Source organism: Rhinopithecus bieti, unplaced genomic scaffold (genome assembly GCF_001698545.2).
Source record: "Rhinopithecus bieti isolate Rb0 unplaced genomic scaffold, ASM169854v2 scaffold_28846, whole genome shotgun sequence".
Classification (NCBI taxonomy): Eukaryota; Metazoa; Chordata; class Mammalia; order Primates; family Cercopithecidae; genus Rhinopithecus; species Rhinopithecus bieti.
In genome coordinates, this window is record NW_016813231.1 from 665,923 (window position 1) to 684,991 (window position 19,069).

At 43.1% G+C, this 19,069-nt stretch overlaps 1 protein-coding gene across 1 annotated transcript; it reads right to left on the bottom strand.

Moving 5' to 3' along the window:
* Window positions 1-9,332: 9,332 nt before the first annotated feature.
* On the bottom strand, window positions 9,333-15,519 carry HINT1 (histidine triad nucleotide binding protein 1). Its single transcript, XM_017847856.1, has 3 exons — window positions 15,126-15,519; window positions 12,600-12,704; window positions 9,333-9,659 (listed from the first exon to the last, which is right to left on the bottom strand). The coding sequence occupies exons 1-3, from the start codon at window positions 15,234-15,236 to the stop codon at window positions 9,495-9,497; spliced, it is 381 nt and encodes a 126-aa protein (XP_017703345.1). The 5' UTR covers window positions 15,237-15,519; the 3' UTR covers window positions 9,333-9,494.
* Window positions 15,520-19,069: the final 3,550 nt, after the last annotated feature.

A 19,069-nucleotide genomic window follows, 5' to 3' on the forward strand; every position in this document is an offset into this window, starting at 1 on the left:
TGTCCCAGCTAAATCCATCTCCCTGCAACCCCCTAGGTGAATGTAGCTACATGAGTGAGCCCAGGTGAAATAAGTAGAACTGCCCAAACAACCCACAAAATCATAAGGAATAATAAATTGTAATGAATGTAAACTAAGTTTGAGATTATTACTGTGTAACCTCAATGTAAGGAAACAAGAGACCGAGGGGCCCTAGAGACAGGACTCCAGAAACCCCAGCTGACTGCAGGTACCAACCATGATACATCTGAGTGGAGTCATCTTGGACTTTCTAACCCTCAACAGAACACAGCAGCATGAATAAGATCAGGTAGAACTGTTGTGGGAAGTCAGGGAACCCAAACAGAGGGACCGGCTGAAGCCATGGCAGACGAACAGAAATTGTGAAGATTTCATGGACATTTATTAGTTCCCCAAATTAATACTTTTATAATTTCTTACACCTGTCTTTACTGCAATCTCTGAACATAAATTATGAAGATTTCATGGACACTTATCACTTCCCCAATCAATACCCTTGTGATTTCCTATTCCTGTCTTTAATCACTTAATCCCGTCATCTTCGTAAGCTGAGGAGGATGTATGTCACCTCAGGACCCTATGATGATTGCGTTAACTGCACAGATTGTTTGTAGAGCATGTGTGTTTGAACAATATGAAATCTGGGCACCTTGAAAAAAGAACAGGATAACAGCAATGTTCAGGGAACAAGGGAGCTAACCTTAAACTCTGACTGCTAGTGAGCCGGGCAGAACAGAGCCATATTTCTCTTTTTTCAAAAGCAAATAGGAGAACTATCACTGAATTATTTTTCTCAGCAAGGAACATCCCTGAGAAAGAGAATGTGCCCCTGAGGGCAGGCCTCTAAAATGGCCGCTTTGGGGGTGGCTGTCTTTTACAGTCATAGACAAAGGGATGAAATAAGCCCCAGTCTCCCGTAGTGCTCCCAGGTTTATTAGGACAAGGAAATTCCCACCTAATAAATTTTGGTCAGACCAGTTGTCTGCTCTCAAACCCTATCTCCTGATAAGATGTTATCAATGACAATGCATGCCCGAAACTTCATTAGCAATTTTAATTTTGCCCCATCCTGTGGTCCTGTGATCTCGCCCTGCCTCCATTTGCTTTGTGATATTACCTTGTGAAGCATGTGATCTCTGTAACCCACACCCTATCTGTACACTCACTCCCCTTGTTGAAAATCGCTAATAAAAACTTGCTGGTTTTATGGCTCAGGGAGTATCACGGAACCTGCTGACATGTGATGTCTCCCTTGGACACCCAGCTTTAAAATATCTCTCTTTTGTACTCTTTCCCTTTATTGCTCAGACCAGCCAATGCATAGGGAAACAGAAAAGAACCCACGTTGAATATTGGAGGTGAATCTCCCCTGATATCTGGTAGCAGAGGATGGTTGAGGAGGTATTAGGATGGCAAGTACCAAGGCCCAATCACCCCAAACAGTGATGGGAATATAATTCCCTGTTGAGACCAGTTCCCAGAATGTTGTACCAACAAGATCCCATACCTTTACACATACAGTTCCTTTTTTAGGAGACCAAGGACAGTATTTTTCCACTGCCCAGGATAAAGTGACCATATTTTCCATGGTTACTCGGACTCTTCCCTGTTTTAACAGGTCTACATCTAAGGTTCCTTTTTCAGGAAACCAAGGACAGAATTTTACCACTGCCCTGAATAGAGTGACCATATTTTCCATGGGCACTCAAACCATTCCCTGTTTTAACCAGAGTTTAATACAGAAGAGATAAGTATAATTTTTATACTCCATGTGACACATAGTTAACCCGGACCATACACAGACTACTCACCAGTCATCAGGGAGTCAAACACGTGTATCTGTGGACCAAACTGATGACATTTCTCCACACCTACCAAAGGGAGTCAGGTTCCCACATGCACTTAGGAAAAAAGAAAGACCACGTGGGCACCAGATATCGGGGAAAACCCCACCCCTGATATTCAACATTCTTTTCTATTTCTCTAAGCGTTGGCTGGTCTGAGAAATAAAGGGAGAGTACAAAAGAGAGAGATTTTAACTGATACAAAACAGCACAGAAACCACCCAGTCAGTCCATAGAATTTTGAGGTATAATAAATAGTGACTTCTCTCTCTCGCTCCCATATTTTGTCCATTGGCAAATCGTGCCAGCTCTGTTTTCAAAATACATGCTGAATTGGATCACTACTCATCAGCTGTAACACTACCTACCAGACCAAGCCATCATTTATAACGTGGGTTATAAAATGGCCTCCTAACAAGTCTTTTTGAAATGATTAAAACATTTTCTATCTTGATTGTGTCAAATTCATCAAGCTGTACACTTTTTATGGGTAGACTTTATTGTATTAATAACTTATACTTCAAAAGTCCTGACTTTTAAAAAAGTAACATGAAGCCACTCAAGCTTTCAGGTCATTTTCAAAGCACAATAAATCGATGTTAAACCAACTGCATATTTCTTAGGACAAGTGCAAAATAAACTTTGATATGAAATAAAGGGGCAAAACCAGCTATAGACACATCAAATTTTACTCTAAGCAAATGCATGTACAAGTCACACTCTTTCTGAGAAGCTTATAGAACATAATTATAATAAACATACGGAGAAAACTTAATAAGCTGTTATAAGCAGAAATCTCTTTATTAAATGATCCTGTATATCATAGGAAGCAATTCAAGGAGCAGCTACTATCATCAGCCAGTGCTCTCAGTTTGCTTTACAGTTGAATGAAAAGGCTGATATGCAGACTTCGAATGAGCTGTTGACATATATGCAATACATATTTGAAAGAGAAGGACTTAACCAACTTTTGTTCTCTTTAACTAAAATCTGTGCCAGAAGAAAAGAGCTTTTGACCCAGCATGGTGGTTCACACCTGTAATCACAGCACTTTGGAAGGCTGATGGGAGAGGATCACTTGAATCCAGTAGTTGGAGACCAGCCTGAGCAACAAAGCAAAACCCCATCTCCATGAAAAATAGAAAAACAGCCAGGTGCAGCTACTCAGGAGGCTGAAGTAGGAGGATTACTTGAGCCCACGAGGTCAAGGCTGCAGTGAAAGGTCATTGTGCCATTGCACTCCAGCCTGGGTAACAAAGTGAGACCGTACCTCAAAAAAAAATGAGAAAGAGTGAGAAAGGCTTTTGAAAATTTACTTATTAGTTTGTAAGCCATAATGTAAATAGAAAAAAAAATGTAATCAGTATGATAAAGCACCAGAAATGAGTGTAGCAAAGAAGGAGCTTTGCTTGGAATTACAGTTGCACCCACTATTCACAGAAAATAGGGGGTGGTCAACAAAATGCCTCCTAGTCTTGAGTCAGTGTTGGAGAAAAGAGTGAATATAGCCAAATTGCAACTACCTAATCAGTCCTTTCAGCACTGTGGCAAGGTCTAAGAATGCCTGGCTGATTTTCCACAGTCATGAACACTGGCTATCAGTGATGGGGGATATACTGTGACCTACCTGTCAGTATCAACTCTAGATTTATTCCTTTCTAGTTTAATTCTGGACGGCAAGACACCCAGCCTGTCTTATCTCTTGGGGTGATCAATAATACATAAGCAGAAGGTCTTGAAGGACCTCCGTAAAAGCTCTTTTTAAAAGGGACATAATGCTGACATGACTTTTGCCATTTTCCTTCCCTCTCTTTTGATGGGGAATCTGATACCTGGAGCTGCATCAATCCATGCATCATGAAGTGACCTTAAGGACATAAAAGATGGTAGAGAAGAAAGATAGGAGCCCGAATTCTTGCTGATGTCACAAAGGTGGTAAAAGAGCCCTGGATTGCCACCTTAGGGGGTTCTATAACTTGAAAGAAAAAAATAAGCCTTTATTATGCCATTTAAATCTGTTTTGTTTTGTTTTGATTATGTAAGCTAATTCTAACCTACATAAATGAAAAATATGTTTTGTTTGTTTGTTTTGTTGGTACACAGGGTCTCGCTCTGTCACGCAGGTTGGAGTGCAGTGGCATGATCTTGGCTCAGTGCAACCTCTGCCTCCCAGGCTAAAGCAATCCTCCCAGCTAAGTCTCCCAGCACCTCAGCCTCCCAAGCAGCTGGAACTACAGGCACATGCCACCACACAAGCTAATTTTTTTTTTTTTTCTATTTTTTGTAGAGACGAGGTTTCATCATGTTGCCCAGGCTGGTCTTGAACTCCTGGGCTCAAGTGATCCTCCCACCTTGGTCTCCCAAAGTGTTGAGATTACAGGCATGAGCCACCACACCCAGCAAGAATACACATATTTTAAAATAAAGATTAAAGAGCACTTTGATTTTCTCAGTGGCTTACTCAAGGAAATTATTTCAATGATAAACTAAGTTCCTCAAATGACCTGAACTTATCACTTCAGTTCTAAAATATAACATTTAATATTAAAGATAAGAGTCATTTCTCACATAGCCTCCTCAGATCAGTTCAATCAAGATGTGGTAGTGGATGGATGCATGGCCCATGCCTGTAATCCCAGCACTTTGGGAGGCCAAGGTAAGCAGATCACCTGAGATCAGGAGTTTGAGACTAGCCTGGCCAACATGGTGAAACACTTTCTCTACTAAAAATGAAAAAAAAAAAAAAATTGGCTGGGAATGGTGGTGCATGCCTGTAACCTCAGCTACTTGGGAAGCTGAGGCACAAGAACCACCTGAACCCGGGAGGCAGAGGTTGCAGTAAGCCAAAATCACATCCCTGCACTCCGGCCTGGGCAACAGAGTGACTCTGGCTCAAAAAAAATAAATAAATAAAAGTGTGGTGCTATGGTCCCCACAGGAACTGGCTTACACTCTACTTAAAAGCCCAAGTGTTATCTCCAAGTTCTAACCCCTGTTTACCCTGGCAATCTCAACCTCTGAGCTATTTCTAAGAGCAGAACAATCAAATAGGCTGCTATGATTGTTAAAATCCCAAGCCACCTTATAAAGTTTCATCACTCCTGAAATCATAGGTCTTGTATTAATTACAGTAAATACTCCTAAGTATTATTACCCAAATCCTGAAATCTCAGTGGCTTAACAAATAAAATTCAATGTGGGTCAGGAGTGTGGCAAATACTCCTCCATGCAGTCATTTGGAGACTCAGGCTCATTCCACCAAACATCTAAATCTCCTCTGTTGAATCCTTTCTGCATCTTGTCAACTAAAGAAAAAGAAAGCAAAGGAGAGTGCATGGGAGATATTTCAGGGTCTTGGAAATGACATACATTAGTTCCTCAGACATTTCATTAACCAGACAATAGGTATATGGCCCCACACAGCTGAAAGGATGCAGGGAAATGCAGTCTAGCTGTATGCTAAAAAAGAAAAAAAAATTTAAGACAACAGGGTGTTTTGGTTAACATTGCTGTTACAAATTACCCCAAAACTTGGTGACTATTATCACTCCATTTCTGTGGATCAGGAATTTGGGAGATTAGACAGGTGCGTGTACTGTGGGGTCTTTCTCATGAGATTACAGTCAGATGCTAATCAGGACTGCAGTCATCTCAAAGTCTCAACTGGGGCTGGGGAGGGTTTATTCGCATAGCTGACATATTGCTGGCTGTTGGCAGTCCTCAGTTCCTCTCAACATAACACCTTTCCAGTGGGCTGCTTGAGTGTCCCTGGCCATAGCAACTGGCTTTCCCAAGTATCTTAGTCTGTTCTGGCTGCTAGAAAAGAACACCACAGCAGCCTGGACAACGTGGTGAAACCCTATCTCTACAAAAAATACAAAAACCAGTGTGATGGCATGAACCTGTAGTTCCAGCTACAGGTTCCAGCTACCTGTACTTCGTACAGGAAGAGGTGGGAGGATCACCTGAGCCCAGGGAAGTCGAGGCTGCAGGGAGCCATGATCACGGCACTGCATTCCAGCCTGGGCAACAGAGTAAGAAAAACCCTGTTTCGGGGGGGGAAAAAAAGAATGCTATAGACTTGGGTGGCTCATAAACAACAGCAATTTATTTCTCACAGTTCTAGAGGATGGGAAGTCTAAGATCAAGGCACTGGCAGATTCCATGTCTGGTGAGCCCACTTCCTGGTTTGTAAGGACTTTCTTCTCATTGGGTTCCCACACAGTGAAAGGGGCAGGAGCTCTCCAAAGTCTCTTTTATAAGGGCACTCATCCCACTCATAAAAGCTCCAGCCTCATAATTTAATCACCTACCAAAGACCCCACCTTCTAATACCATCACATTGGAGGTTAGAATTTCAACATATGAATTCTGGGAAACATAAATATTCAGTCAATAGCTGTGAGCAATCCAAGAGACCACAGTGTAAGTCATAAGGCCTTTTGTGATGCAGCCTCAGAAATCATACTATCATTTGTACCATACTGTTTATTACGGATCAGCTCAGATTCAATGAGAAACACAAGGGTGCAAATACCAGAAGTGAGGATCCTCGTGGGCTATCCTGGAGACTGGCGACCACATGAAATTTGGTGAATATATGCCGCAAGACAGTTTTGGGCGGAGGTCACAGACAGAACCAGCAAAACAACTTGGTGGTTGGCTACTTGACTTATTAACTCTAGCTTAACTAAATCATTGGGAAAGACAATATACATGATAAAAGCCGAGCCAACCCTCTTATACATAATACAAATGCATCCATTATTTCATTCTTTACTGTGGCACAAATCCCTCCAAAACTCCTCCCTACACCTTCCCTCAACATAAAATATAAACTCATAAAAATACTAGGAAAGGCCAGGGCCAGTGGCTCACGCCTGTGATCCCAGCATTTTGGGAGCCAAGGCGGGCAGATCACCTGAGGCCGGGAGTTTGAAACCAGCCTGACCAACCTGGAGAAACCCCATCTCTACTAAAAATACAAAATTAGCCGGGCATGGTGGCGCATGCCTGTAATCCCAGCTACTCGGGAGGCTGAGGCAGGAGAATCACTTGAACCTGGGAGGTGGAGGTTGCAGTGAGCTGAGATTGCACCATTGCACTCCAGCCTGGGCAACAAGAGCGAGACTCAGCCTCAAAAAAAAAAAAAAAGTACTAGGAAAAATAAATATAATTTTAAAATCCTCTTAGGGTGGGAAAGGCTTATGAAATAAATTTAAGATGGATGTATTAACTATATAAACATTTTAGGCCGGGCGCAGTGGCTCAAGCCTGTAATCCCAGCACTCTGGGAGGCCGAGGCGGGCGGATCACGAGGTCAGGAGATCGAGACCATCCTGGCTAACACAGTGAAACCCCGTCTCTACTAAAATACAAAAAACTAGCTGGGCGAGGTGGCAGGCGCCTGTAGTCCCAGCTACTGGGGAGGCTGAGGCAGGAGAATGGCGTAAACCCGGTAGGCGGAGCTTGCAGTGAGCTGAGATCCGGCCACTGCACTCCAGCCTGGGCAACAGAGTGAGACTCTGTCAAAAAAAAAAAAAAAAAAAAACCATTTTAAACACCATAAACAAAGTAAGGAGACAAATGACAAATTGGGAAAAAATTATGTGTTGCACATAAAGAGCCAATTTCCCTTCTTTCCCTACCTCCAAAAAAAAAACTATTCTAAAAAATCACTAAGAGGAAATAAAATTTTAAGAAAAACAACTTTCAATTAAATGTGTCAAAACCCTACAATAATCTTTTTAGATTAAACATGGAAGGCTGGGCACAGTGGCTCATACCTTAATCCCAGCACTTTGGGAGACCGAGGCAGGCACATCACCTGAGGTCAGGAGTTCGAGACCGGCCTGGCCAACATGGTGAAACCCCGTCTCTACTAAAAATACAAAAATTAGCAAGGCATGACGGTGTGCGCCTGTAGTCCCAGCTACTTGGGAGGCTGAGGCAGAATTGCTTGAACCTGGGAGGCGGAAGTTGCAGTGAGCTATCGTGCCACTGCATTCCAGCTCCTGGATGCACTCCAGCTCCACTCCTGGATAACTCTGTCTCAAAAAAAAAAAAGGAAAAAACCTGTTAAGTATGAAGAGAATGGGAGAAGAAACAAACAAAGTATTAAATTTTGGAAGCTGCAAAGTGCCTACACAAAGGAAAGCAAAGAAGCAAAGCTATTAAGCTTGTATTATATAGAACCTTAGAGGCCGGGAGTGGTGGCTCACACCTGTAAATCCCAGCACTTTGGGAGGCCAGGGCAGGCAGATCACCTGAGCTCAGGAGTTTGAGACCAGCCTGGCCAACATGGTGAAACCCCGTCTCTACCAAAAATACAAAAATTAGCCTGGCGTGATGGCACACACCAGTAACCCCAGCTACTCAGGAGGCTGAGTGAGGCAAAATCGCTTGAACCCAGGAGGTGGAGGTTGCACTGAGCTGAGATCGCACCACCGCACCGCCGCCTGGTCGAAACAGCGAGTCTCTGTCTCAAAAAAAAAAAAAATTAAAAAAAATAGAACCTTAGAAAGGCCAGGGTACATGGTGAGACTAAAAACAAAAGGTTGGTTGTCAGTCTACATGAAAACCCAGACCCGGACACGTTCCCTTTCCTACTCTCTATGACGTAGCCAGATTCATGCACAACTTAAATATGTTTATTAATGTGTGCATATGCATTTAGAACAATGAGGTTTCCATTGGAAAAGTGAATTCTAGGTAAAATATTTTCAAGTCTTTATAATATTCAGATGGAGTTTAAATAGCAAGCAAATACCAATGTATGGCTTCACATGGTCATCAAAGATTGTGTGACAAACCTACTTTCATCCCTTCCAAATTATGCCCAGAGTCCAGGGGAAATGTGTGCTGAACATAAAGCACTGTTTCTTTTTTTTTTTTTTTTTGAGACGGAGTCTCGCTCTGTCGCCCAGGCTGGAGTGCAGTGGCGCAATCTCTGCTCACTGCAAGCTCTGCCTCCCAGGTTCACACCATTCTCCTGCCTCAGCCTCCCAAGTAGCTGGGACTACAGGCGCCTGCCACCACACCTGGCTAATTTTTTATATTTTTAGTAGAGAGGGGGTTTCACCATGTTAGCCAAGACGGTCTCGATCTCCTGACCTCATGATCCGCCCGCCTCGGCCTCCCAAAGTGCTGGGATTTACAGGCGTGAAAAGCATTGTTTCTAAAACCAAAATCGTCAATTTGCTATGTTCTTAGAAAATGTGAGAATTAGCTTAAAAACCTAATTTGGATCTATTTTAACCTGGAAAGATATTTCAAAGTTAAAGCTAAATTTATAAACTCTCATTATTTGTCTTCATAGACTAGTAACACCATTAAAACAATGCAATATTCATATGTTAAGTCCTCCTTGGGAAGAAAAAGCAAGAAACCTCCAAAATTATAAACCCACCTTCACATATTCCAACAAATATATTTTTAAAATAACAAATCAAATGCAACATTCAGAGAGACTATAAGCCATGCAACAATGTCTTTTATTATATATGCGGTTTTAAAATTATTTCTTGAATCTCTCCATACACAGGCAAAAATAAGTGTGTTACTTAACATACTGGAACTTGCCTAACTTAATCATTGCCTAGAGAAGAGAAAATTATCCCCAAAACATGCTTAACCAGGAGGCCAATGCATCTGCCGACCTCCAAGAACATGGAGATGAACGTGATAGACAGACTGTCCACCATCTGAACCTTCATTCACCACCATTCGATAACCCTTATTCAGGCCCAGATCAGCAGCACATTTCTTGCCAACAATCATTAAGTGTCCAAGAAGCTGGAAAAGGAAAAAAAAGTTTCTTAGGCACAGGCAATTTATTACTTCTTGACATTAAATAACAAACTGTCAAGCTGAAATATCAAATCTTAAAACTCTCATTGAAACACACCCCTTTGAGCAAATATTTGGAAACTCTTAATGCCAACAGAGCATAATCTACAACTGGAGACCCATTAAGATTAGGTATTTATCATTACTAACTTCAAGAAACAAATTAGAAATAAAATCTGCTGTTCAATTAAACGTTTTTTTTAAGAGACGGGGTCTTGTTCTGTCACTCAGGCTGGAGTGCAGTGGCATGATCTCAGCTCACTGCAGCCTCGACCTCCCAGGTTGAAGTGATCCTCCTGCCTCACCCACCCGAGGAGCTGGGACTACAGGCACACGCCACCACACCTGGCTAATTTTTGTATTTTTTTGTTGAGACGGGGCTTCTCCATGTTGCCCAGGCTGGTCTTGAACTCCTGTGCTCGGGCAATCCGCCCACCTTAACCTCTGAAGTACTGGGATTACAGGCACAAGGCACTATGCCAAACCAAAAAAAAAATTTTAATTATATTCCAAGTGGTGTTTACGTTTTCTTAATAAAGCAAGACATCTTGCTTGCTTTATGACTTCCTTATGACCATTATGGATTTTCCTGTGAACACTACCAGATCTATTGCATTGTCTGCGGACTTGTAGGATCCTGTGGCAAATACCTAGTCTCACTCTGTGTCATCCTGTTTGTTTTTTGCTTCTATCTACAGTCAATTTGTCTCTATTGACACAAGGAGTCCACGTGTGTGTTGCCAGTTTTCTTCCCTAATAAAAGTTAAAGGGGAGAAGGTTGGAGAGAGAAAAGAACTTTAACTCCCATTTCACTGCTTATGCTTTCCCATTGTGAGAGAAAAGGCTGAGAGGGTTAACTTCAACATTCTAAAAAGCTCTCAGGAAAGGGAACTCATTTAATTCCTATGGCAAGAAAAGAGCGAAGGGAGAGAGTCTTACACATCTGTTCTCATTACCTTAGTAAGCCCCAGGACAGTGGACTCCGCTTACCTTACTCATGCAGTAAGGTCCATTGTACAGGTGGACAATGGACAAAAATTGTAAGTTGGGGAAATTATGATTTTTCAACTTTACAATGGTGTGGAAGCGATATGCGTTCAGGAGAACCCATACTTCAAATTTTGATCCTTTTCCAGACTGGTGATATGCAGTAAAATACTCTTACATGAGATATTCAACTCTGTTACAGAATAGGCTCTGCATTAGATGATTTTGCCCAATTGCAGGTTAATGTCAAATGTTCTGAGCAAGCTTAAGTTAGACTAGGCTAGGCTATAATGTTCAGTAAGTTAGGTTCAGTAAGTTAGGTATTACGTGCATTTTCGACAGACATACAATATTTTCAACTTATGATGGGTTTATCAGCATGTAACCCCATCTTAAGTTGATGAGCATCTATATAAAATTTTGTACAGCAGGTACCTATACTGGTCACAAAATTTAATTATTAATTAGCAGTTTTAAAACTGGTTCAGTAAATGTTTCCTGGCAAACAACTGTCTTCTAAGTAAAAGAGCTGACCTTAAAACACCAATTTAGAATGTTAACTGAGTAAAAATTCACATTTTATTATCCTTATAGAAAAGAGCTGCATTGGAGTAAGAAGCTCTGACCTTAAAATGCCATGACTGTCTAGTTATACTAAATGGTAAAAATTTATATTCTGGGGCCAGGCGCGGTGGCTCACACCTGTAATCCCAGCACTTTGGGAGGCTGAGGTGGGCAGGTCACCTGAGGCTGGGAGTTCGAGACTAGCCTGACCAACATGGAGAAACCCCATCTCTACTAAAAATACAAAATTAGCCAGGCATGATGGCACATGCCTGTAATCCCAGCTACTCAGGAGGCAGAGGTTGTGGTGAGCTGAGATGGTGCCATTGTACTCCAGCCTGGGCAACAAGAGCAAAACTCCGTCTCAAAAAAAAAAAGAATGTATTCTGAGGTTTTAATGTTATTGCATATAAGATGGTATTTTACCATTAAGTACTCGCTCTAATCTTTGAACTCTGTGATTTGTACAAATATATTGAATTAAAAATTAATGTCCTGAAGTTTCTAGGTTTCAGAAATAATGTCTCACTTTAAAAAGTATCCCCAAGTAAATACAACTGACCCTTGCACAACATGGGTTTGACCTGTGCGGATCTAACCATAGGCAAATTTTCTTCTGCCTCTGCCACCCATGAGACAGCTATAGCTAGACCAACCCCTCCTCTTCCTCAGCCTACTCAACATGAAGATGATAAGGATGAAGACCTTTATGATTCACTCCACTTAATGAATAGTAAATATATTTTCTCTTCCTTATGATTTTCTTAATAACCTTTTCTCTAGCTTTAAGAATACAATAGGCCAGGTGCGGTGGCTCACGCCTGTAATCCCAGCACTTTGGGAGGCAGAGGAGGGTGAATCACAAGGTCAGGAGATCGAGAGCATCCTGACTAACACAGTGAAACTCCATCTCTACTAAAAATACAAAAAATCAGCCAGGCGTGGTGGCGGGCACCTGTAGTCCCAGATACTCGGGAGGCTGAGGCAGGAGAATGGTGTGAACCCGGGAGGCGGAGTTTGCAGTGAGCCGAGATCGGGGGCACCACTGCACTCCAGCCTGGGTGACAGAGCAAGACTCCATTTCAAAAAAAAAAAAAAGATAATAGCAAGTGTTGGTAAGGATATGGAGAAGATGGAATGCTCATTCATTGCTGGTGGGATACAAAATGATGCAGCAACTTTGGAAAACAGCTGGGCAATTGAAGTCTTAATGGTTTTTCTGGTTTTTCCTCAGTAATGACCTTAGGAAGATGAAAATGTGACAGCACTTTAAGGACAAAATTAATCTCCCAATTTAAAAAGCAAGAAAATAAATCATGTTAGAAATTTACTTACACTTTCATCATCATCTTCTGCTGCAGAAATCTGGGATATATGTTTCTTGGGTATCACCAGAAAATGTGTTGGTGCTTGAGGGGAAATGTCGTGGAAAGCAAGGCACTAGGGAAAAGGGAAAGAAAGAAAGAAATCAAACTTTTAGTATATTGGTAGGATAAAACTTATTTCAACAAATATTTACTGAACAGTAACTACATGGGGGGCACTAGATGCTAAGAAAACAGAAGTGTACACATTACAAATGGTGCCGTGCGTGATCCTTTCCATGGAAGTCTTTTTTTTTTTTTTTTTTTTTGAGATGGAGCCTCACTCTGTCACCCAGGCTGGAGTGCAATGGCAAGATCTCAGCTTACTGCAACCTCCGCCTCCTGGGTTCAAGCGATTCTCTTGCCTCAGTCTCCCAAGTAGCTGGGATTACAGGCATGTGCCATCAGGCCCAGCTAATTTTTGTGTTTTTGTACAGACGGGGTTTCACCACGTTATCCAGGCTGGTCTCAAACTCCTGACCTCAGGTGATCCATCCGCCTTGGCTTCCCAAACTGCACCCAGACTCCATGGAAGTCTTATGGGAAGACCAACTTTAAATAAAGGTATAATCACCAAAGGTCATACACGTTACACAGTAAAGGATAATATGAATGATTATTACAGGAAAAGCCTGATTTGGATTGTTTAGGGACAACAACTCTGAGGCAGTGACATTTAAACTGGGAGCCAATGAATGCACAGAAATTGGCCATGCTAATCATTGTCTGCCTCTCCAGATCTCCTGCAACTCTTCACATGGAACTGTCCTTCTGAGCTCTCCGCCCTCAAAGCTTTTCAATGATCTTCTCCCCTCCAAACCCCAACTTCTGTCTAACTTAAACTGCTAGTCATCCCGCCATTCCATTCCCAGCACATATATGATTTCTGGAAGAAAAAAGAAAAAAACAGAAAAAAACCTCTGATTCCCCTCCCCGCCCCATTACTCCCAGGTCAGAGTCCTAGTTGTGCAATTTCCTGTGTGTGTGTGTGTGTTTTTTCTTTATGATAGCAATCAGTTTTTTAACTACGTATTTGTCTGCTATTTGATTAATATCTATTCTCACTTTACTCAACTATTTAAGAAATATACCTATCCTTTTGTGTAAAACTGAAGAGTACATATATGATACATACTCTTCAGCATTTAGACTAATTATTTAACACAGTGTCTGTAAATACACACACGACATTAATATTTTTGTATCTCTTGCTCACTGCTTAAGTGAAAACTGTTTTAATAAAACCCATCCACACTTATTTGTCTCAGGAGTAATTCTACTGGGTGCTCCCTACAAAATGCTGATTCATTTAGACTGCTCCTGCTGTTACACAGTTGGACTTCGGTGGTTCAAATGTAAATTTTTCAACAACCATTTCTCAAAGGCAACTGCAAACTTTAAAAAGAAATATTTTTTCTAAAACCAAAGAATTACCCCTGAGTAGAGACAAAGTATTTTTTTAAAAATTCGCCTGGAGGAACCTAATTAAATCTTTGATAACGTTTTGAATCTAACTAAACGACACTAGTAGAATAAATGTTTTTCTTATATTTCATAATTCCTAAATTTAACAAAACTGTTTACAAAATTGTTCTATCTAAATCACCCAATCTGCCCAGCTTTATCTGAGCTCCAATCCCAAAAATACAACTGTCCACTAAATAATTTACACAAGATATCTCAAAGTCACATCAACTGGGATTTCACCTACAAGAAGTCAACAAAAACTGCAGTCTGTCTTTTGGCTTAAAATTACTTCCTGTTGAATATAAAAGGAATCATTCAGCTGTTTGTAGGTCCAACATGTTCAGCGGGAGAGGTCAACCGAAAGCAAATCCCAGACGCGGGCCCACTTCTTATCTCAGGAGATCGCCTTGCCAGCCCAGGGTACGCCTTGGGGTGGAGATAGGGATGGGGTAGCGGTGAGGTGGCAAACCGCACCCCGCGGAAGAAGCTGGCAGGCCCAGCCGGTCCGCGCACCTCCCCGCGCTCCTGGGCCCTCGAGCACAATACCGTGCGGAGCAACGCCCAGGAACTGCCGACCCTGGCAGGCCGGCAGTGCGCGGGAGATCGCGGAGATTGGGCATGAGTCAGGGCGCGATCGGGTTTCTCTCTGTCAGGCAGAGCGCTGGCGAGATTTCGAGATTCCTGATATAGGCGAGGTCCGAGGCAGCCAGGGAGCCGGCGGGCTTCCACGCGGGGGCCCCAGTGCGCTCCGACACGCGCCCAGGCCCCGAGGTGCGGCACCCAGGACGCCCGGCGGCCTGGCCCGCGCCCGGGGCAGATAACGAGTAACCGGAGCGCCGGCACGCGCCAGCAGGCCGCCTTGGAGTGCCCGGGCCCTGTCCCCTGGCTGGGGGCCCACTGGGCCAGGGCGGCCAGGTCCCCTGCCATCGCCGCTGCACTCGCGACCCCTCCTGTCCCTCCGCGAGAAACCCGAGGATCCGCGGACGATACCCCACCTCAGCAGGCGAGCGAGGTGGTTCACGGTACCTACCTGGTCATCCTCAAAAATGATTTTGGCTGGTATTTCCTTGCGGATGATTTTCCCGAAGATCGTGTCGCCACCAGGCCGAGCGACCTGAGCCTTGGCAATCTCATCTGCCATCTCGGCCTCTCTCCCGCGCGGCGGCCCGGGGAGAGGCTCCGAAGGAGGGAGGAACCCGCGGAGCGTGCGGCGCGAGAGGGCGCAGCCAAGCCTGCGCAGGTCCCCGGGCTCTTGCGCCCCAGTGAATCCTGCGCGTGCGCACTGGCGACCGGGGCTGCGAGAGCCGCCAGCGTGCCGGAGCTCCGCAGGAACTGCCGCAGGGACGGGTAGGGGAAAGTTCCCGGTCTTGAGCTCCAAGGAGATTCCTAAGTCGTTTTTCTGGCCTCCTTTCTTGTCTCCTGGGGAATGGAGTTACTGGTATAAACCCTTCGTCTGCATATGGACGCTTGTAGGGAAAGTTGGATACTGTAACTGACAAGATTTGACAATTCAAGTGGTGCTGGCTGCAATTTAGCACTTAGATTATTTAAGGTCTTGCTGCTGCAGCAGATTTTAAGCCCTCTCTTCAGATTTTTTTCTCTCTCTACCGGTGGTTCTCAATCTTGACTACACATTAAGATCACTTGGGGAGCTTTTGAAAATCCCCGTGAACCTGGCTGCACCCCAGATCCATTAAATAAAAACATCTGGAGATGAGCTCCAGGCATCAGTAGTTTGTAAACCTCCCTAGACTGCTCTTCAAGGAATTTTTCCCAGCAGCAATCAACATAATGTATTTATAAAATGACCCACCTTAAAAAAACAAAACCTTCCTTAATTACCACATCCCGCTCCATATCTTTGCTCCTTTTAAAAAAGAGTTTTCTACATACCGTGTCTGCTTTCTTATCTTTCATTTTTGTGTCAATTTCACTCTTGTCAAGGTCACTAAGGACATCCATTTATAAAATACTATAGACAACTCCAGTCATCATACTAGACCTCTAAGTGTACGTATTAAGAAAAAGTATACCTCCTCAGTGCCTTTTGAGCTAGATTCTTGCTCTGTCGCCCAGGCTCGACTGCAGTGGCACAATCTCGGTTCATTGCAACCGCTGCCTCCCGGGTTCAAGTGATTCTTATGCCTCAGCCTCCCAAGTAGCTGGGACTACAGGCACGCACCACCACACCCGGCTAATTTTTGTATTTTTAGTAGAGACAGGGTTTCCCCATGCTGGCCAGGCTGTTCTCAAACTTCTGACCTCAGGTGACCTACCCACCTCAGCCTCCCAAAGTGCTGGGATTACAGGTATGAGCTCAACTGCCTTTTATGATTACACGACTACTCTGTCTTGGCAAAATTATTCAGTGTGGTTCCCTTCAATCTCAAATGTGTTCATTTGGTACTTTTGCTATCAAAGACATTACTGGGACAATTGGTAAAATCTAATAATGCCTATAAGTTAGATAATAGTTTTGAAGTCATGTTAATTTCCTTTCATAACCACAGAAAAATTGTCAAAATCAGTTGGTCTGGGGTGGGGCCCTAAAAGTTAGGTTTCTGACTTTCCAGGTGATACAGTTGCTGCTAGCCTGGGAACCATACTTTAAGAACTACTGATACAAGGGAATGTCTTTGTAGGAAAACCCCACTGAAGTATGTAAGGCTATGGGTGTCATGTCTGCAACTTACTTTCAAATAGTTCAAAGAAAAAGTGTCTGTCTATAGGTAAGTAGAGAAATAGAAAAGAATAAAGCAGTTAACAATAAAATGTTAACATTTGGAGAATCTGATTGAAAGGCATATGCAAATTCTATGTATTATTCTTGCAACTTTTATGCATCTGAAATTGTCAAAATAAAAAGTTAAAATGTGTGCTGGTTTGGATAATAAAAATATGGTCAGCTTTCATTCCATCTGAAGGCTTTACCATCTGTAGAGTAGTGACTCTGAAGTATTTGTCTCTTGACGTACCCCTTCCCTTAATTCCAGACTGGTCTGTGACATACATTACAACCTATTGACCACCTCCACTTAGATGGCTACCAGGCACTGCGATTTTATTTTGACTGCCTCTACAACAAACCAACCAAAACCTCCTTTTGCAGGATTCTATATCTGCAATTGGGTGAGCAATTCATCCAATTACTCCAGCCAAAAGCACTGAAATCATCCTTAAATCTTCTCTCTGTACTTTCAACACACATCACTTAGAATCTAATCACTTATCTCCTCTGCTTCCACTACTCTAATCCAAGCTGCTAACATCTCTTTCCTGGAGTACTTTGAAAGGCTCCTAGTTGGATAACCTCTCTGCTTCCATTGTAGTTAATTTGCCACACAGCACCCAAAATGATCTTTATAAAATATAAACCATAGTGTCACTCTCCTGCTGGTAATATGCTAGTGTATACCATCACAGAATAAAATCCAACATCCTTACCTTGGCTTATAGGGCTCTGTGTGATCAGGCCCATTGCTGCTGCTTCTACCTCATTTCTTTCCATTTCAACCTTATTGACTGGCATCACACAAACTTAGTGTGCTAGGCAGAAGATGCCCATGTCCTAATCCCTGGAGCCTGTAAATATGTTACTTTACATGGTAAGTGGGATTTTGTAGATGTGATTAAGTTAAGGATCTTGGAATAGGGAGGTTCCTGCATTATCTAGGTGAGCCCAAAGTAATCACAACGGCCCTTGTAAGTGAAAGAGAGACACAGAAGAGTGAGAGTAAGAGAAAATGTGACCACAGAGGCAGAGGTGAAAGTCTGAGATTTGAAAATGCTCGGCCGGGTGTGGTGGGTCACGACTGTAATCCCAGCACTTTGGGAGGCCGAGGTGGGCGATCATGAGGTAAGGCGTTTGAGACCAGCCTGGCCAACATGGTGAAACCCTGTCCCTACTAAAAGTACCAAAAATGGCTGGGCGTGGTGGCAGCTGCCTGTAATCCCAGCTACTAGGGAGGCTGAGGCAGGAGAATCGTTTGAACCCGGGAGGCGGAGGTTGCAGTGACCCGAGATAGCGCCATTGCAGCCTGGTCAACAGGGCAAGACTCTGTTTCAAAAACAAAAAAAGCTCCATTATTGGCTTTGAAAATGGAAAGAGTTGGGCCGGGCATGATGGCTCACGCCTATAATCCCCACACTTTGGGAGGCCAAGGCGGGCGGATCACAAGGTCAGGAGATTGAGATCATCCTGGCTAACACGGTGAAACCCCACCTTTACTAAAAACACAAAAAATTCGCGGGGCGTGGTGGTGTGCGCCTATGGTCCCAGGTACTCGGGGAAGCTGAGACAGGAGGCGGAGCTTGCAGTGAGCCGAGATCGGGCCACTGCACTCCAGCCTGGGCAACAGTAGGAGACTCCTTCTCAAAAAAAAAAAAAAGAAAGAAAAAAGAAAAGAAAAGAAAAAGAAAATGGAAGAAGCCAAAAAACAGGTAGCATTTTGTAAGTCAGAAGTTCAAATTGAGTTTCACTGAGCTAAAATCAAGTGTTGGCAAGTGTGCATTCCTTCTGGATGCTCTAGGGAAGAAATCATTCCCTCACCTTTTCCAGTTTCTAGAGGAGGCTTGCTTGGTTTGCGGCCCCTTCTTCCATCTTCCTCCATCTTCCAAGCCAGCAGCAGAACATCTTCAAACTTCTCCCTGACTCTGCTTCCTTCTTTCACTTATAAGGATCCTTGTGATTACACTGAGTTCACCAGACAATCCAGGATAATCTTCCCATCTCAAAATACTTAATTTAATGACATCTTCAAAGCCTCTTGTCATATATAACATAGTCAGAGATTCCTGGAATCTGAACACAGACATCTTCTGGAGGCCATTATTCTGCCTACTACATAGCTCTGTGAACTTACATGATGAACATGCTGGAATTTCCTGTTCAGTCTGTGACTTATACTTTGAGATGCAAACTTTCAAAAGAAAATGAAATTTCAGAACCAAATTTATTAAGCCAAGGGGGCCAAG